Raw genomic sequence first — 21,256 nt, 5'->3', positions numbered from 1 at the left:
AAACCAAAGAAAACTAAAGCCACTTTCCTAAGTCCTCTGTCCAGCTGCCTTTATGGTCCTTCTACTGGACCCTTAGGTGTCTACAACTGGCCGTAATTTTTCAGTGAGGACAGGGACAGGTCTGTCGGAGCTGTCAGTGGGATCCTGCTTCCAACTCAGGGTAGCACTATCCACCAACTCACATTATATACCTGCGAATACATACACATGCATGCACACACACACGCACACACTGGCTGAAACCACTTATCCCAAGTGGGGTCGCAGTGAGCTGGAGCCTAACCCGGCAACACAGGGCGGAAGGCTGGAGGGGGTGGGGACACGCCCAGGATGGGACGCCGGTCCGTCACAAGGCACCCCAAGCAGGACTCGAGCCCTATACCCACCACACACACACACACGAATACATACATACGTATTTATATGTGTGTATATGTACACACATAACTTGCGCATTTATTCATTCATTCGTTCATTCATTCATTCATTCAGGTTTGATTTAATCACTCAGTAATTTAAAATGTGTGAACTGAATTGACTTTGCTAGTTGACACCGAATTAAACTCGGTGCTTTTGCCAAATGTCCTCTAGTGCGTCACACCTCGCTTTCATGTCAAATAGGTTTTAATCAAAAATTTCCGCTTCCAAAAGTCCCGCTATATTACATTAAACCGCCACGCACCCGTGTTTTGGAAATAATCGCATCCGCTGAGGCTTGTCACCCCAAATGCATATTAATGTCACTTTTAGTGTGCTAGTGGGGGATGAGCCTCAGGTCAGAGCTGATTGAACAGTCTGACAGGTGACCAGGGAAGCATCAAAGACATTTTTTTACCCACAGTACTGTTAGGTCTGCTGATGGACTGCAGTTTGACCTGTCGAGGAGCTTTAGAGCTATAATATTAAGGTAGCCGTTCTGTAACTTTGGCTGATGGTAGCCAGATGCCTCAAGACTTGTGTTTGTATTTCAGATACGTGTAGTTTGTGGGGAGAGATAACAGCGACCCAGTGCATCCTGGCTTGCCACATTTAAGGTCATTAAATAATAATTGGAGAAACACAGCACAGCGTCACTCACCGGACAACACATTTATGTGTTTCACCCACAAGGTAATAAGGTCCGGGGAATAGAGAGCCGGGGAGTGACCCCCGCTGACTGCGCAGTGATACCTATTTTTTATATGATGCACATCTGCAGCAGTTGCCCAGGGACCACCCACAGTGTCACACAGCAGATGGGATGGGATGGGGTGGGGTGGCGTTGGGGGTGTTCAGGCCCTTATATGGAAAAGGGGGGTGACCGAGTGCATCTCTGGAGTATTCACAGAAATAGAAAGACATATAAAAATGTACTCTCTACCAATTCCATATGCCACTAATTGTGTAATGTGTTCTTTTTAAACGGTGGTGTTCCACTTTGTTGACTGGTGCTTAGTGAATCACGTGTCTGCATCTGTTTCTCCCCCGTCTGTTGGTGAAATGCTCTTTTGTTTTCCCCGACAAGTGCGTCGCGTTCGAGAAAAGCTTCTGGGAAATTAGTCGGCGCAGATGTTAACGTACACATAGTAGATCCGTCCATCTTCTGCCGTACAACGGCCGTCGAGCAGTCGCGTTTACTGGCAGTGTCCGTTTGCCTCGCAGATTCTCTTGTCCAAAAAACTTGCAGTTCTTAATGGGCATTCTCAGTCGAGAACAATTAAGGGTATATTAACAGTACTCTTCTCTAAACTTGAACCCACAACCAACTAATTACATGGACAACCACCTGATCACCATGCGCAACCATCTGCTGTCACCCTTCTTGTAATGAAAGAAAATAATCTTCTGCATCACGTGAAACATGAAGCTTATTTGTGGGCCCCTTTCGCACTTTGTTTATACCTCCATCTGCGATGTTCTCCCTTCTGAGTGACAGCTGGCAGTGTAGTGGTTAGAGCTGCTGCCTTTGGACTCAGCGGTGGCAGGTCTGAATCCCCCCTCCAGCTGTTGTACCCTTTACCAGGGTACTTACCCTGAAAATCACTCTTTATGAAACTCTGCAGCTTTGGAGATGGGTAAATAATTGTAAGTAGCTTAACACTGTGAGTCACTTCGTAGAAGTGTCAGCGAAATGAGTAACTGTAATTCCCTTTACAAAGTATATGAGATGAGAATTTTTGGGGTGGTTAGCAAACACCTATTCATTTTTTTTTTCAAAGATGCGTATAAATATGTTTATGTATTTTTCTAGAACAATTAAGGTTAAGTACACAGTGATGGAATGGGACTTGCACCAGGAACCTTCAGGTTACAACCGGATTTCCCTAACCGCTATATTACCCATTTTCCCACACTGACCATGGTAATACAAACAAAGCATTACAGACTTGGAGCGGGTATGTTTATATTTCGGCACCAGCTTGAAAATATGTTTCGTTTGCTTTACACTTCAGCTTGTACTTCTGATTTCAGCATGATCACATGACCCCCCCTCTCTGATTACTGAACTTTTCACCGTGATACGACTTATAGGGGATGCCTTGGAGGGGCTTCTGGAGGCCCCTGCGGCTTTCAAAGAGATACCACTACGGAGGTGGAGGGTGGGGGGGCACAACTGGAGCACATACATTATTTTTTTATGGAATGGCAGCTTGTCCCTGGTCCACCTTTGAGGTCATGTGCATATTTATCGGCTTTAATAGGTTGGGTAATAAGGTTATCGTCTGCAGTGATTTAACATAAGGATATATTGAAAGTAACAAAGTAAAAAAAAAAATTAAACAGGCTCTTGATTTTATCATGTTTATTTAAGAAAGAATTTATTAGTAAATGTGTGCTGTTATTGAATTATTTGAGGCGCTGTTGTTATATTGCTTTTACTAAGCAACACACAGTTTTACCAGACACTTTTCCTGCAGGAATTTAAATGTCTTGGTCAAGGACACCACAGCTGTGGATCGAGGGCAAAGTAGGTTCTCCTTGCTTACAATCTTTCCTGCCGAACAGTTATTCACTGAGAAAACACAGATGAGACGTATTTTTTGAATGTCACGTAGATGCATAAGTGTGTTTGCGCTCTGGCTTATTTGAAAAAATTGCTTCCCGTAACATTCAGCTGTCCTTCGCTTTCATCAAGTGTGCGAACGCTGGAAATCATTGAAGAAGCTGAAGTGCTTTTGGAGTGTCTTAGAGGCTGATTGGCAACAATAATCTGCTAATTCAAGAGGCTTTCATACGATGGAAACCGTTCAATGACGTCTGCTCCATAAACACGCGAGCCTGGTGTGTTTCACTGTATTTTAGGTCCTTGAATTCTTGTTTTAATTGGCAATTTCTGAATATTTTAAACAATATCCCTGGAACACTTAAAGAGAAATGTGTGTGTGTGTATATATACATATATACATATATATATATATATATAGGGGGGTGCGGTGGCGCAGTGGGTTGGACCGCAGTCCTACTCTCCGGTGGGTCTGGGGTTCGAGTCCCGCTTGGGGTGCCTTGTGACGGACTGGCGTCCCGTCCTGGGTGTGTCCCCTTCCCCCTCCGGCCTAACGCCCTGTGTTGCCGGGTTGGCTCCGGTTCCCCGTGACCCCATCAGGGACAAGCGGTTCTGAAAATGTGTGTGTGTGTGTATATATATATATATATAGATATGTGTTTTTTAAACACGCTCACACCCATTCCTCACATACTGTGGTTTATTTGTGAAGCGAAATCATCTTGTTAACCAAATTCCCATTGCGAGAAGATCAAATTACCATTAATTTTTATGGGCAAAAGAATGTTCTCCCAGATGAAAAATATATCACCTAAAATGAATTAAAATACCAAAATATCCACATTTTTAACCACATTTATGAAAGGTGAGGATAATACAGCTATAACAATGGAACTACAAACGCTTTATAACTTTTCTATTTGGAGTCAAAATTATTATTTCCAGCTTGTCTTTTAATGTTATATTTACATTAATCCATCCATTCTCAATAAACACTTGTCCAGTGTAGGGTCTGGAGTCTATCCAGGAAGCATAGTGCATAGGGCAGGGTACACCCAGGATGGAGACATCTTTATCGTTTGGCTCTAGGACATTTATACTATTAAAATATTACATTTACATGTATTCATTTAGCAGACGCTTTTCTGCAAAGTGACGTTCATCTCATAGAAAATACAGTTTGTGCACTACATTAGAGAAAGAGACATAGGTGCAGATGTGTGACTCTAAGTACAGTTAGTTTCCTTCACCATATGCACTGGCGTTCATCACACAAGTAGCTGCATAAAACTTTACCAGAATATCGTCGGTTTCTAATCACCTTCCTAGACTAGTTTTTTTTGTTTTTTTTTTTTTTTTTGAGATACATATAAACATTTACGTTACATTACAGGAGTGGCTCTGTAAAGGACTGATCCAAGCATGATAATGAACATGTATGCTTCATGGGCATGAACATTTATATTTTACGTGATCTTAAGAGATGATGGGCCAAATGAGTTCGGAAGAGATGAGTTTTAAGACCCTTTTTAAATGTGGACAGAGATTCAGCAGTTCTGAGTGAGAGGGGCAGGTCGTTCCGCCACAACGGAGCCGGAACCGAGAACCTCCGTGCTCTACCTTTCGTGCGCGGGACCGCCAAGCGGGCAGATGTGGAAGAGCATATTAATGTTGAAAATCCAATCTCATTCTGCAGAGCACGCAGACAATATGCCGTTCGAGGCACTTTACAGCGCTACTAACAAATATTTGATGTTAGATGATCTTCATTTGATTATGAGATTATGGCTTTATTTGTGCTATCGTACTGGTATTTGTGTTATGAAAGCTGTTTAAACAAACTCAGATTAAAATAACTGAGTTAATAGTTACATGTATATGGGTTAATCCTGTAAGGACTCAAAGGACTCCAGTTTCAATGTCATTCCTGCTGTAGTACCCTTGAACAAGGTATTTACCCTGAATTGCTCTACCTCTGTAAACGGGACAATAACTGTAAGTAGCTTAACATTGTCAGTCACTTCAGATGAAAGGCTCGACTAAATTAATAACAATGATGCTATTTACAGTGTTGCTTGGAAGTACGTGAACCGCTCGTGTCCCTTAGTTTAGAAACAAAATTGTTCTATTTAATTAGAGCCAGTCTTTATCTGAAATAATTATAATAATGGAAATTGTGTGTAGTAGAAATACGCAAGTAGTGCAGGTGTAAAAAATAAGTGAAGCTCAAGTTGTATCGGTTAGACCAAGTAGGAAAGTAGAATCAGATATGTAAATCATCATCATTTATTCAATTTATAAGTTTATTTTAATATTTTACACAAGAATAATGACCCTCCCTGATGGGGTCACATATTTTCAAGCAGCACTGCATATTTGCCTTAACTGATGGATGTGATTTGCTGACATTATCGACTTAAATTTACTTAGGAATTAGGTATTGATTTTATTAATCTAAGATGTATCACTGTCCATGTTTCTAGAGTAAGGTAGAGGTAAATTATCTTTTCCCAGTAAACAGCCAGATTAACACCACCAAGAGACAAAAAGTTTTAGAATTTTGGACACCAAGTGTGTATTTGTGTCCTGAAACATCAAAATTAAGGTAAAATGACCATGCATTGGGAAAAAAAATGGTGTTGTACTGAATAATAACCCTGTTGTTTGTCTGTGTGCAGACAAGAGAGAGACAGGGAATGTATAGAGCAAGTGGGAGAGCATTTGTAGCCAAGTGATGCAGTGATAAAGGAGCGTAGTGTGACCTGAATGAAATCACAGCTGTCCCAGGCCCTGTGTGCTTCAGAGGAATGTCTTCAGGTGAACGTCTCCATACAGATGGTGACAGTGGGTTCATTTTGCTTTACGATTTTCGCACTAACAGTATCTTCAGTTATCGTCAGATATCGCAGCGGCAAAAAAAGTGCGTGTCCGGGACGGGGCGGATTATTCATGGTGACAAGAACCTCTACTCATTCCCCTAATTCCTTTAATATATTACACTTCTCTTTTTAGTGGGGAAGACAGATTAAATAGAACAGAATGTCAGCAAATTTAATTACATTTCACTTGTTTTGAAAGCGAATTACGGAAAAGCGGTGTCAGAGTCCCCGATGAAAATCCTCGAATTTAAGCGCACGCGGACGGAGGAGTCGGCTTTGGCACGATCGGCCTTGGAAATTGTCGTTCGCCGCCGACTGCTGGTAAACACGATGGCAGGATGATGAATAACGCGTGAGCTTCCTCAAAAGGCATTAAAATTGTGATTGATTCCGTGTTTGCTCACAAGCCCATCCCCGCACCTTGGCTGGTGCTCAGCCAGAACACCGAGATGCATTTTAGCAACAAATAAAATGTCTGGGGGGGACAAACAAAAAAAAAAAAAAAAAAAAAAAAAAAACTACTCAGAACATCTACCTGCAGACATTTATGTGGCGGTCTGTGAATTTTTTAGGTAAATTTAAATGGCTTCTGAATCCAGCCCACGTCCGCTGTTGTGTTCACCAGAGTGTGTAGAGAGCGCTGCCAACAGGTCGGAACATGGGAAGATGGGTTCGTCCTCGTGTCTTTGTACACCCGGGTAAGTTACTGCCGTGTCAGTCTGATGTCAGACGCTGAGGTCACATAAAAACGTCTAAGTATTTCGGGAAGAAAAGGGGGTCCTCTCAAACAAAGAAGTGAACGAATACTTCATGCTGTTTCAGGATCCAGGCCCTTCCGGAACAATCTTGCTTGAACGCGGTGTTGGACACCGCAAGTTTTGTCTCTTACGGCAATTTTTTACACAATGCTGTCGACAAAGAGGCTTGACAGCCTCTCAGATAAGCTTCCGAGGTAAGAAACGGCGTAATTTGCCAGGCTTTTTATTCTGTGCACTCCATCAGGGAGAAGTCCGGGTTCGAGCTGGAAGAAGGGGCTGTCCAGATACGTGCTCCCTGGCTTCTGAAAGACCCAGTGTTTTGATACTTGAGCAAGATAAATGTCCCACTTTTGACTCTGCGCCCAACATATCATTTTCTCCAGGAAAAAAAAAAGAGAAGGGAAGAAAAGAATTAAAACATTCATTTTGAGACTTGAGGGAATACAGGATATTTCTCTATTACATTATACGTATCAGTAAACAACATTGCTTTCGACTGCTCTATTTATACATTGTAATAAAATAATTTTGATGCTGTTGAAAGTGAAATTTGATAGGAGAAGTAAATGCTGTACAGTTTTCTTCTCTGCCTTATACATTGTTTTGGAGAAAAGCATCTGCCAAATGCATTAAAAATGTAAATCTAGATGCGTATGTAGTATAGTTTGCTTTCATCGGTGTAATTTTAGTGATCACCCACTGGCTTTTTTTGGAGCAAAAAAGAAAATTGCCGGTGAGTTAGTCATCCTTAAAGAGCAGCAGGGCAGTTCGACCAGGTGTCACCAAATGTCGCCGAAAAGACACAGCTATCGATCATCCGCTAAATGAATGAATGTAGATATATATTCCGTTAAAAAAGAGCAGATCGGCTATTTGCACTGCGGTTTCCAGTACAAGGACTTATTTTTTCCATTGAGGAAAGATTATATATTACATGCAGCCAGAGTCAGTGTCAACATCTAAGTGGAATATGATATCACAGAAGGCATGGTGGAATAATGTGACCGTAGAAAAGCTTGTAAATGTTGAGTGGTTATAATACAGGAACATTATTCATTATATTACGGCGCGGAGTTTGCAAAAAGGTTTCAGTTCGCAGCTTAGATGAAGTGCATTATGGGTGACAGCCAGAAAGAGGAGAGTGTCCTTGTCTTGTTAACCTCAAGCAAGCTGCATTTACATCTTTTCCACTGGAATTACTCGACTAGTCACTCCGTTTTCTCGCGTGTTACACCTTTGACAGCGATTCACATTTGATTATCAGCCCCGTTAAAACAATCACGCCCTTTTCGGAAGCGCGAGTTGATTTTCAGGGCACGTATCCCGAGCTGTCAGTATAGTATTTGGCGTACAGCGTTGATCACCTTCAGGAAGGGAAAATGATGCAGTATATTAAAAAATGATTACACGAATAATGGCTACAACATCTCAAGTTATTCGCCGTGTGGGAATTGCTACGGTCAGCCCCGCGCCATCCGCTGCTCTGCTGAGTCATTCCTACATTATTACTTGGTTCTGCAAGGTCGCGCGAAGGTGCGGGAAGTGCCCGATGGTTCCGGTGCACCGCGTTTTGCCACGCATAAATGAGCTTGACGTACACAGGGACACATTCCTGGCTCCTTTTTCGAAAGCCAGATTTTCGGGGCTTAACGGATAAGATTTCTCAGTTCTCATAACATCCGATTGCTCTGCAAAATGTAAAATCAATTTCATGTTCCTCTTTTCATTGTCATATTTTTTTCAAAATACATTGTTCTTAATGGGGCAGCTGGTGGCACTGTGCTTGGAGTGGCTGCCTTTGGCTCTGAAGGTTGCCGGTTCGATCCCCCGCTACTGGCTGTAGTGCCCTTGAGCAAGGTGCTTGCCCTTCCATTGCTTCAGTACCCTTTGCCCGGATGTGGGCCTGGGTGCCTAGCTGTGGTCATGCGATGCTCTGGCGTCCTGTCCAGGGTGTGGGCCTCAGCCTTGGGTCCAATGTATCTGGGATAGGCTCTGGGTTGCTGCAACCCCACTTGAGACAAGTGGTTATTGAAATTGGTTTGTTGTCATTCTTAATATAAATATGTTACTTCAGTATTGGGTGATTTTCCCATCAAATTAAGTAACATTTTGACCACAAGGGCAGCTTCTACTGTCCAGTTGTGGTAATTAATGAGTTTACCTTTAACACAACGTACCGAAATGTTTCAAAGTTCTTAGTGATGTCGATTTTTACATTGATCATGATTAGTTAAAGTTGACTCATTACGAAAACACCACTAGTTTCTTCTAGAGTTTCAGTTTTAGTTTTGTACTTTACAGTCAGTGGAAGATTCTAGAAGGCATCAGAATCTTCTAGAAAGCATCAGATCCTAGAAGTTACTGGACTATTCAGTGCTTGGAATCCGGTGCTAAAATTTCCTAATTTCAAGAATGTAGAATATTTTTGTAAAAACTGACATATGGTACAAACTAACACCAAAAGTATGATTAGTCTAATATAAATGAATGGAAAATACAAAGAAAAAATAAAATAAAATTAGAAAATTTTTCTTACATTGTGTTATTAAAGTAGTCTGGAAGCATTCTTCCTTTTGTCAGAATTAAAACTGGAAACATTTTTCAGATTTTAAGAATTAAATATGGTAAGATGTGCATTCCAGTTTCTTTTAGATTGTACTTTTATGTATTAGTTTAGTCTTTTGACAGAAATCCTCCTTCCTTCAAGGATCTGGGTGATGATCTTAAGGTGCTTGTTGACAGAAAAACAGAAGAAGGTGGACACATGAGACCAAATTAGTTTTCTGGCAAAACACACCGTCTCTATGTTTACAGAACAAAAAGAAAACCAAAAAAGCCTTCAAAGAAAAGAATATTTTTGGAGCAAATTGTGCGTTTGTTGCAAAGAGCGCAAAGGTGCCAATGTTTTCGCCAACGTCTCTAAATACGTGTCGATGTTTATCGATATCCGGGCGCGCTGACAATTTATTCTTATTGCTCATTAGTTTTTGTCATTATGTCTAAAAAAAAATTTATCATAAAATATTGTGCCTATAAACACCTTCGTTTTTAGGGTCTTTCCTTGTCACCTGCACTGTTTAGAGATATAATATATTTTAAGGGAAATATGAACAGTGTGGTTAATGCATAGTGACGTAGTTAAAGGCCACTGGGTGATCTCACTGGTGCGGTTCAAAGTTTAATTCTAAGAATCTAAGTACTTTTTAATAATGCCGGCTGTGATGGTTTAACCTTTTTTGAAGTCGGTTGAGAAAAGGCAAACATTTACCGGGCCTTTCTGTTGGGAACCAGGCGACTCGATGGACGTCCACAGACAACATACTAAGCATCTCGTGTTCGATTCGGAAAACGTGCCCGACTGTTGTGCCGCTCCTATAATTGTTGCCTATTCATTGTTTCGTGTGTTTGTTTTTTTTTTTCCCGTGAATTGAAACACGATTCATTTTAAGAATAGGTCTCTTGTGATGTGCGGCTTTTTCCTGTTAAAATGGGAGCTTTTTGGTGCACCTGCCGAGTTTGGCGGGACGCGTTTGGCAGCGCTACACACCACCCATTTGTGGGACGCGGTGCCGGCGGAGAGCGTGCGGAGTGGCACTTAACAGTGGAGCAAAATCGTGCTGCTAATTTCGAAAGATCCATTTTTTGCAGACGGAGTGGCACTTCACCATACAGATTTTTTTGTCTGGGGGGGGGGGGCGTGGTAACCTGTCGTTGGCTCTGGGGTAACTGAGGCACCTGTACAGTGAGAGCGAAGCACAACGCTGGAGGGAATACAGGAGTTTCATCCTGTCGTATAGAAATAGACCCTCTCAGAGGGTAACATGTCATCCATTGTGGTGGCAGTATTTTGGGAGGAAATTAGACCAGCCTCACACCAGGTGTATAAACACTCACTAACCTTTTGTTTTATTGTGGTGTGTTGAACTGGAGGAAAGCATCTGCTGAGAGAATGAAAGTGACTGGTTAAATTTATTTATTTATCAGATGCTTTTCTCCAAAGCAGCTTCCAATGAACTCTCTGTAGTGTTATCAGCCCACACACCTTATTCACCACGGTGACTTACACTGCTAGATACACTGCTTACACTGGGTCACTCATCCATACATCAGTGGAACACACACACTCTCTCTCTCTCTCTCTCTGTCACTCACACACTATGTGTGAGCCTGAACAGCATGTCTTTGGAGTGTGGGAGGAAACCAGAGCACCCAGAGGAAACCCACACAGACATGGGGAGCACATGCAAACTCCACACAGACTGAGCGGGGTTCGAACTCACGTCCTCTCATACCACCCAGCCACTGTGAGACAGCAGCACTACTCAGTGTGCAACCATGCTGCCCTTTGTGGTACCTCCCAAATGTGTATCCCTGTTCTCGTCAAATATCACTTATCTATGTTCATTGATAATGCTTTGTCTAAAATGATCGGCTCGTTTGATACAGAACCTACAGACAAAACCTATCTTTCTATCCTACTCAGGATACACACACACACACACACAGATTGACTGAAACCACTTGTCCTGAGCAGGGTCACGGCAAGCCAGAGCCTAACCTTGCAACACAGGGCGCAAGGCTGGAGAGGGAGGGGACACATCCAGGACGGGATGCCAGTCCATCGCAAGGCACCCCAAGCAGGACTCCAACCCCAGACCCATCAGAGTGCGGGACCTGGCCAAGCCCGCTGTGCCACTGTACCCCCCTACTCAGACTAAATAAATCAAATTAAGCCTAGTGCTGTCTATTTACCAGAGCAGCACAACAGAAGGTCAAATAAATATTTGGTCAAAATGTATAAATGGGGTAATGAAGTTTTTAATTTAGCATGTCGTTCCCCAAAGACATGGTCGCGGCACGATTATTGCATTGTGGTTTCGCTGTTGGATTAACGTGCATGACTAGTTAATTGGAATTTCAACCCTGAGTAATCCCAAACTCATGAGGAAAAAAGCACACTTTTGATGAGTGTTATTGCCAAGCGTGCAGGTGCCCACAAGGGAAAGCCTTCGGGATATAGGGGTTATTAACCATGACGCTCCTGTTGGGTGAGAGGTTGTTCTAGTCGAACCCTGGCCCACGATCTTTGGCTTGGGCTCCTCTGAGGAGAACATGCGTGGCCATCTGGATGAAGTTGTTGACCGCCTTCTACAGAAATCATAAACCGAGAATAGTGCCAAGCTCGATAGTGGGTCGTTAATGGTTTCAAAATGAAAAACAGGGTTGGATATGTTGGGTTTTGTGGCATGAAGATGTGTTCAAAATCCATTTCTGTGAAAAGCGAATATGTCATCGATCAGCACAAACCAAAATGCTCTTATATTTACCCTTCAAAAGTCTGACCAGTAATTTCAGCCGCCGCAGTGTCAGACAGAGTCACCGGAGTCACTAATGAACGTGTCCTTGTTCCTTTTCTTTCGGAAGTATTACCGCTTACTTGAACTTGGATGGTAAAACATTTATTATCTTTATTTTCACTAATCTTGAACTGAAAAAGCATTTCCTTCATTTACGAATGCAGGTAGTATTAACATTTTCACAACTGTGTTTCTGTATAATTGGTTTCCTTTGTAATTCTCAGTATTTAAATACATTATTGTGAGAAGTGGTCCGTAGGCTTCACCCGACTGTCAGAGGGGTTCACATCATAAAGAAGGTTAAGAATCTCTGATCTAGATGCTCTAGGTGGTTCTACTGTAGTGACCGATGAAAAAAGATAAATATTTAATTCAAATGATGTTTCTCAAAGCCACTCAAACATATCTGGTTGTTAGGGTTAACCGTACATAACCCTAACCCATATACTTAAACATTTTCGTATATTGATTTGCTATATAATGTGCAAAACATATTCCTATTCTCATTATCCAGTTTACATTTCAACAGCATTGCACTGCTATGTACAAACTTGTGTATGTCTGATAAGAAAACACTTTGCCCAATGACTGACTGTCTCTGTTCTGCTTAATTTCCTCTGTGTGCAAATTGGCCAATTAAATATGCAAATGAGTGAGATGCACACCAGCAGACTCTCTCTCTCTCTCTCTCTCTCTCTCTCTCTCTCTCTCTCTCTCTCTCTCTCTCTCTCTCTCTCCCTCTCTCTCTCTCCGTGTGTATGTTTAAATTCTGGCTTGGTGGTGACCCAAAGGACCTGTCTGACAATGTGTTAGTATCAGTTGGGCTGCATTTTTTTAAAAAAAAAAAAATTAAACTGCATTATTACAGGATAGAAATTACTAATTTATGAATGCACAATATCTTATTTCTAGGTATCTTTCAACCCAGATTACATGAAAACTTGAGTGATTTCTCAGTGCCCATCGGCAAAACACGGTGTACGTACACCCATTGTCAGCCGTTCGTGGGGGAAGAATAAGTGTGTGTATAGCTGTGTAAAATCCGGTGTGTAAGGTTGATTGAGTTAGTGCTAAAAATTGAGGTTTGCCCAAGTGTGTGGCTTCAGAGCCCCTCCTTGCGTTTGAGATTAAGATTGTTAAGAGTGAGTCTGGCCTGTGGTTTCCAGGTGTGGCAGTGCGGGGGGAGCATGGAGGTGTTGCCCTGCGCCAGGGTGGCTCACATTGAGCGCACCAAGAAGCCGTACAACAACGACATCGACTACTACGCAAAGCGCAACGCCCTGCGGGCCGCTGAGGTCTGGATGGACGAGTACAAGTCGCATGTGTACATGGCCTGGAACATCCCCATCAACGTGAGTGTTCACTGCCCGCTGTGCTGATCCGTAGGTCTCGTGCCACCGTTGGACAGACTCACAGTATTCCATGCAATTACACCCATCTGAATTTATTTCATATTTTATATTTTGGTACGATGACCCAGACAGCTGATTAGTGGTTAATGCTGTTGCCCTTGGATCCAAAGGTCACAGGTTTGAATCCCTAACTCTAAATACCATAAATTGCTCCACTGAAAACTACCCATCTGTATAAGTGGGAATGTAGTTGTAGACAGATTAATGCTGCAAGTTGCTTTGGAGAAAAGTGTCAGCTAAATGAATAAATGTAAATATATAACACAAACAGCCCATGCAAACGTGAGAAATTGACCTTTGAACTTACAGAGCCCAGAGTCTTTTGAGTTACTGCACAAACGTGGGGGAAAATTATTGCAGCTTAATGAAATAGCTATGTAATCAGTAAAGGAAGCAAAGTCTATATATATATAAATTTTAAATAACCCAGCTGTATAAATGACTACATAATTGTAGGTAGATTAACATTGTAAGTAACTTTGGAGAAAAGTGTCAGCTGAATTAATAAATTGTAAAATAAAATTAAATAAAAAAATAACTTGAATGAATGAATGAATGTAGAACAGAAGCGCTTAAAGACAAGTTTATGCATATTTTTCGAAGTTAAGAGCTGTTTATAGAGACACGTGGTAGTGTAGCTGTTAGTGCTACTGCTTCTGGATCCAAAGGTTGCAGGTTCAATCCCACCTCTGGCTGTAGTACCCTTGAGGAAGGTACCTACCCTCAGTTGCTCCAGTAAAATTACCCAGCTGTGTGAATTGAAAGTTGCTTTGGCGAAAAGCATCTGCTAACTGACTATGATGTAAAATGCTTATGGGTGAATTTTTCTGAATAATGATTCTTAAAAGGGAGTACTTGTAAAAAGCTATGTGACACAACTTGCAAATCTGATCAAAAAATGTAGGTGACTTTATGAGGCTTTGATGAATTTATCCGAGTTACTGAGCTCCCTTGTATTGACCGTGGTCAACTCAACAGAGCCCCGGGGTCGATTTTGGGGATGTCTCCGAGAGAGTGGCCTTGCGGAAGAAGCTAAATTGCAAAAGTTTCCGCTGGTACCTGGAGCACGTTTACCCAGAGATGCGCGTCTACAACGACACCATCACCTACGGCGAGGTAAGCGTGATGGAGCCCGAAAAGCGTTGAGCGGTAAATGGGAACGATTCTTCTGAAAACTAACCATGCTTTTCATCCGTTGTCAAACTGCCCTTTTTTTCTGCAGCAAATGCCTTTCCTCGCTTCACGAGCAGGTTGTTTTCTTCAGGAGCGCCGCTTTGTAATTGCAAAACGATAGAGAAAAACACGAAAACGATTGAACGTCGGCACTGCGGACGGCTCGTTTACAAAAACCGTTCTGCAAAAATTAAACCATCGGGCTCCGCGTTCTGCTGCTTGCTCCTGAGTTTCCTCATTTGAACTGCATTATTTGGATAATTTCAAATGCTGGGGCTCGATTATAATTTATAGTCAGAACGCGAAGTGTGAAGAACGCCCAACTTCAGCTTTACTGGCGAGGCACAGCGGGGCAGAACTGATTGCATTTTCACTTTTCTTTTCCTCCTTTTGTTATGTAAATGGATCCGCCTTAGTGTACATCAAGTATGACAAGTAATCAAAGACGACAAATTACAAAGCAAGAGGTTCTTTCCTTCCCATGAAAGGTCTTGACAATTAAACGCAGCAGATAAGAGTCGGGCTGCGCACTGAGTTGACTTGCCTTCAGCTGTCGCTGGGTAGAAAGAGAACCTAACAAAGTGCAATTTAAAAATCACATATAAATGTGTTTTCCAACACTTGTGCTCAAGCACGTGTGAGAAGCTTGCGTGAAGGAAAAGGGTAGCGGTTTCGAGGAATGCAAGATCTGGAGGCGATTTTTTCGTCGTTCGCTTGGAGGGCTGGTGCCTCCAGGTTCTGGGTTGTGGGTTCAAACAAGACTGCGGGTTCTTGCCATTTTTATGGGTCCCGAGGCATGCGCTTCATGAGAATTTGTGACTCCTAATTGCCCTTGGAATGTGTTTCAGTGATTGATTGTGTGTGTGTGTGGTGGACTGGTGCCTTGTCCAGGCTGTACCCCTCACTCTTTATAGCCCGGGGATGGGTTTCGAGTCTCTCGAACCCTGCAGCGGAAAGGTGAAATTAGACGTTTCCGCCATCGATCGGATCCTTGCAGTGCTTTAGAGGAATGTTCCTTTTTGCAGCTCTGCTTTAACTTATTGACATTTGTGCCTTTCCAAGCACGGTGTGTTCGTTTCGAGTCCTGCCACAACAACTCAGTAGTCTGGATTCTGACCAAAGCTTTCGAAACCTCAAAATGTTTTCTTCTCTAATAGCCACTCTAATATAGTCTTGCTTACGGGTTTTGGGTCACTGTCTTGCTGCATGATCTTTCATTTCAGCTTCAGCTCACACTTGGATGGCCTCACCTTCTCCTGTAGAATTCTTGCAGGTTAGAATTCACGGCTCCTTCAATAATAGCAGCTCATCCAAATCCTGATGCAGGACAACATCCCGAAACCATGACATGGCCGACAACATGCTTGATCATTGACGCGATGTTCCCACAAGTGGAATGTCATGTTCTTTTTACACCAGAAGATAGAGGGCACCTGTATGGTGAAGAGCTCTACTTGCACTCATCAGCCATTCTAGGACTATCAAGGATCATCCACACGTGCTGTTGCGTAACGACTGTTGTCTCTTAGCGAGTCGTGGTCTCTGTCTCCTACTTTCCATGGGTCGCAGAGTCTTTCTTGTAGTGGTGCCATGGACCCTGACCGTAGTTCTGTGGTTTAAATAGTCATTGTTAGGATGGGCACTCCATGGAAAATTCACCGCAGTCCCACACATTCTCTAACTGTGGTTCAGTGGAGCTCCAGAGCCTTAGAAGTAGCTTTTCAGCCCTTTCCACACTAGTACATATTAACAGCTTTCGTCAGCCGGTTTTCAAGAATTACTTTTTGAACACCAGATGATTTACCTGTAGAAACCCTTGCTGACATGTTCATCTTGATGATCTGGGCCACAGATAATTAGATTTACACCGAGCAGGACTAGGCTGAATGAGACGTGATGGTTGACCAATGTATTCAAAGTGTCAACCCTAACCTTCACCTGAGCTCAGCTCACTAAGGGGATGGTAATTTTCTCATATCTCATTTAGGATCATATCTCACATCTCATGGAACAGCTGGGTGTGTAGTGGCTAGAGCTGCTGCCTTTGGATCCAAAGGTTGCAGCTTTGAATCCCACTTCCAACTGTACTACCCTTGAGCAAGGTATTTACCCTAAATTGCTCCAGTAAAATTACCCAGCTGTATATATGAGTAAATAATGATATTAAGTTGCTTAATATCATGAGTCACTTTGGAGAAAAGCATCTGCTAAATGAGTAAATGTAGTGTATCTGGGGATGACACCTTTCACGCCACATGAATGAATCAACACATTGTAGTTGATTTTATTTCATACTTTCTCACATGTAGTACAACCTACAATATGATCTGACTGAATTCATTGTGAAAAATGTGTAAATAGGCAGATCGGCTAGGGGCCAAATAGAGTTTCATAACACTGCACTAGGCAAAAGAGTGGGACGAGTCAATTGTTAATGTTGTTTAACAAAGTTTTTAAGTAGTTTTAAAAATTCAGGAACCTTTACAGCTTTAAAACATAAATTACTCATTTCCATTTTTACCGACATGGTATTTTCTGTTTTCATGCCATGTTTCCACCAACTGGTTCTGTTGGACTGCGTTTACTAACAGTGGCACGGCTTCAAACCAGTTTTTAAATTATGAATACGCGAGAATTATGTACAATACGCTGAAATAAAAAGGGTTTTAATCGTTTTCAGTCCCCCCACCCCCACCCCCATGAGCTTATTTACCAGATTGCCATTTTTTTGTGCGTACACCATGCTGAAGGCTCTTTCTTCTCCTGTGAATATTTTGTGTAGCAACTGAACCGGGAAAGATGATGGGGGATTGTTCCGCTGACGGGCGCGGTGGCGCAGTGGGTTGGACCACGGTCCTGCTCTCCGGTGGGTCTGGGGTTCGAGTCCCGCTTGGGGTGCCTTGCGACGGACTGGCGTCCCGTCCTGGGTGTGTCCCCTCCCCCTCCGGCCTTACGCCCTGTGTTGCCGGGTAGGCTCCGGTTTCACCCGTGACCCCGTATGGGACAAGCGGTTCTGAAAGTGTGTGTGTGTGTGTGTGTGTGTGTGTGTGTGTGTGTGTGTGTGTGTGTGTGTGTGTGTGTGTGTGTGTGTGTGTGTGTGTGTGTGTTCCGCTGACCACATTGTTCAGCAGATGCACGGTAGCAGAGCTCTGTTTCTCCAAAATGATTGAGCTTCAAGGGCTCCACTTGCCCCACAGCCAAACATGAGCAGCGTTTCACATGCAAATTCCGGAGAAATCCTCCGCTGCGTGCGGAAGGCCAGCTCCAGATGAACATACGAAATGCTGGATCTCATGTGATGCTACTCACGTGCCTCTTTCTGGTAGGTGCGGAACAGCAAGGCCAGCGGCTACTGCCTAGACCAGGGATCTGAGGACGACAACAAAGCCATCTTGTACCCCTGCCACGGCATGTCCTCGCAGGTGAGACCATTTCCTTTGCCTCTCTGTGTGCCCTCGCACCTTGTCTCCGCTGCTTTGCATTGATCTCCTAAAGCATCGACAACTTTTCGTAGCCAGTGCCTGGTTTTGCCGGCAATATTTCACTCGTCCATAAGTGTGACGATGCGTGTGAATCGCGAAACAGAAGGGAGCCTGTAAAGTTTGCTGGCCAAAAGCAGGCAACGAAGCATTAAACTGCATTCCCCCCCGAGAAGAAGCGGTTACCACTCTAGTACCACGATCCAGATGAAGGTGTGTTTTTAATATCTATACCAAGTATTATAGCTGGGCTTTGCAGCACAGTACTGGGTCTTCTGTAATTCCGACAAATCAGCTTATGAGTCCAGGGAATTGAGTTAGGAGAGAGTGAATGATACCCACCACATCGTGACACGTCGTGTTTTTCCATCTGATAAAAACATGGAGTAGATCCTTTTTTTGTTGTGTTTTTGTATCTACATTTAGCTGATGTTTTTCTCCAAAGCATCTTACAGTTTTTAACCCATTTGTGCAGCTGGATAATTTACTCAAACAATTTCAGTGTACCTTGCCCAAGGGTACTACAGCTGGAGGCGGGACTCGAACCTGCGGCCATTGGGTCCAAAGGCAGCAGCTGCTAATCACCGCACTACTTTCGGACATGGAGCAAACCAGATCTGTATGTGTTAAGCCTGAGACGGAAATATTTATCCCGGGACGGTAACCTCATGCCGCAGTCTGGTAGAAACCGTTTAGCTCTGGGGCCACAGGGGTATTTAACCCCTCAGTGGAGCTCCATTGTTGACCCTTGTGTTTCAGTCGTACGCGCAAGACACTTATCTCGATAGGGAACACTCCTACCACTCGTGTGGATTTTGCACAGAAATGTACCGCTGTACATCTCATTATTGTGGATTGCTCTGGGTGGTTATTCCCAGAGAATTAATATTTTTTTTTATTATTCTAATCCCTGCTGTACAGGTCCCTGTATCTACGCTCGGTGTTTAATGGGATGAAGAGAGGCAGGTTTTGTAGGTAAAATGAAATATTCAGAGATCGGTCCACGCAGGACAGTGAGCAAACCCCACGACTGCAAGCAAAACATAGTGCACAGGACATACCCATGTTTATTTGTATCGACTTTGGGTAAAAATCACAGTGCAATAACATGGAAGTGCTACGTCCTCCCAGTCGATGTCAGGCTGAGCTAGGGGAAAAAGCAGTACCTGTGATTGAGTGATATTTTTAATATGCAAAATAAAATAATCTACCCAGCTGTATAAACCGGTAAATAACCGTCGGCAGCTTAACAACGTAAGTTGCTTTGTAGAGAAGCGTCAGATTAATGAATAACTGCGAACGTCGGTGTGATGGAAGGATTATTGTCAACATATCTTTTAGGGTTACAATAAAAACGACAGACTGTAGTTTCTTTGTTTAAAAGAATTTGTTTAAGGTAGCAAAGCAGCTACATGTTTGTATCAGTACAGATTGCGTTGTGTTTAGACTAAGTTCCCTCTTGGGATTTGAGCCGTTAACCTCTTAAGACTCCAGCACTGATCTTCATTCCTCGGAGGTGTGGGGGGTGATTTGTTTGGCAGTCGCACAGCTCCTGTAGCCCTGAGGAAGTGACTTAAGAAAGGAACACAAAGGATTCGTTGGTAGACAGGTTCCGGCTGACAGCTTTGCCTGACCCTCGTGTTCCAGCTCGCCCGCTACTCCACCCAGGGCCTGCTGCAGTTGGGTCCATTGGGTTCGACCACCTTCCTGCCGGACACCAAGTGTCTGGTGGACGAGGGCAGGGGTCGGGCACCGCTCCTGAAGCGGTGTGAAGACGTTGTGCGGCCATCGCAGAGGTTCTGGGATTTCACACAGGTGGGACACCTTCTTCCTAAAGTCGTTCCTGATTTTTAGTGAATGTCAGCAGTGACATTGTGAAGCCCATACACTGTGAAGGCTGCCGTTTGGATCAGAGCATCTGCGATAAAGGTCTGTTGGAAATCCTTAGCAGGGTAAAGAGGTCAGTAGTTTGTGCCTTCAGCTGTCAATGACCAACGTCCATTTTCACTGAGTATTACAAAGATTACGAGTCAGACGATGAATAATTTCTTGATTTATTTGATGGCAGTGAATATTGAACATCAGCGTAGCACTCGCACAGCTTTACAATTCTGTTTCCACCTGTGTGCAGAACGGGCCGATCATCAGTAGGGATACGGGACGATGCCTGGAAGTGGAAATGTCCAAGGAGGCCAACTTTGGACTGAGGCTGGTGGTTCAGAGATGCTCAGGGCAGAAATGGACGATACGCAACTGGATAAAGCATCCTCGGCACTAGAAGGAGCCCTTGGCACGCGCCGGTGTCTCTAGGCAACGGCACAGACCGAGACTAGCCGGGGTGTCCAAGGTGAACACAGCGCTGTGCAGGATCAGAAGTGTATCAGAAATATGAGAGGAATACAAGAGTGCTGACCCAGCTGGGATCGTGTATGTGAGGACCGCTGGGGGAAGCACTTCAAACTACATCCTAGGTAACGAAACACTACAAGAGATCCCCACAGATCCAGTCCTAACAGATTTTCTGCATTTAATGGAGATGATCCACGTTCAATGTTCCGGAAGGCTTGCGCCCTACCCTTACTGTGGTGTACCACTGGTCTCGGTGGGTGGAAAAGCAGGTCCGTTAACTGGGTAGAAGTAGTGATAGAGGATGAAGCTCGGTAATATCTCAACGGATGAATTCCTCCTTGCAGTGTCATATTAATCCTGATCTTGTCATGATGCATATGGGTTTTATATGTGTGACCAAAAACCCAAGCTGCGTGATTGCCGAAATCCACCATGAATCAAGCACCGTCTGGACCACATTTATTTGCTCTCACAGGACAAACGTTAACCATTTCTGTCTCATTTTACTTAATCTAGAGACTCGTGCACAACTGGAATTATTTAAGATGCTCCTTTTTATGTTTTTCTTTCTGTTGTCTGACGGGAATTTAATCGCTATGAGCATGCCCTGGAAGTACTGAAAAAATAAAAATTTTACACAATAGTAATATTTAAACACTCTGAAACAGGCTGTAGCCTTAAAAACTGATCACTCCAATAAAATGTTTTTAACCCCCATTCATGTTTTTTGAACATAGTTGTCAATGCTACATGGTGATCACAAATTGCTTCCTTCATACAGAATGAACATTTCCTAATTTAAAATCTTATTTATTTAGAAGCACTATGTATTTATTCCTTTAGCTGACAGTTTTCTTCAGAGAAAC

At 43.2% G+C, this 21,256-nt stretch overlaps 1 protein-coding gene across 1 annotated transcript in view; it reads left to right on the top strand.

The window, feature by feature from the left end:
* The window catches only part of LOC108936173 (polypeptide N-acetylgalactosaminyltransferase 9-like), a 44,960-nt gene extending 24,034 nt beyond the window's left edge, over window positions 1-20,926 (top strand). The window contains exons 7-11 of the mRNA XM_018755336.2: window positions 13,144-13,329; window positions 14,368-14,505; window positions 17,889-17,984; window positions 19,689-19,856; window positions 20,173-20,926. Of these exons, the coding sequence (XP_018610852.1) occupies window positions 13,144-13,329; window positions 14,368-14,505; window positions 17,889-17,984; window positions 19,689-19,856; window positions 20,173-20,319 (735 nt within the window). The 3' untranslated portion in view covers window positions 20,320-20,926. The remainder of the gene's footprint in view (window positions 1-13,143; window positions 13,330-14,367; window positions 14,506-17,888; window positions 17,985-19,688; window positions 19,857-20,172) is intronic.
* Window positions 20,927-21,256: the final 330 nt, after the last annotated feature.

The sequence above is a fragment of the Scleropages formosus genome, chromosome 6, assembly GCF_900964775.1.
Source record: "Scleropages formosus chromosome 6, fSclFor1.1, whole genome shotgun sequence".
Lineage (NCBI taxonomy): Eukaryota > Metazoa > Chordata > Actinopteri > Osteoglossiformes > Osteoglossidae > Scleropages > Scleropages formosus.
Note: the sequence above shows the minus strand (reverse complement) of the source record. Positions and strands in the feature narration are given on the sequence as shown.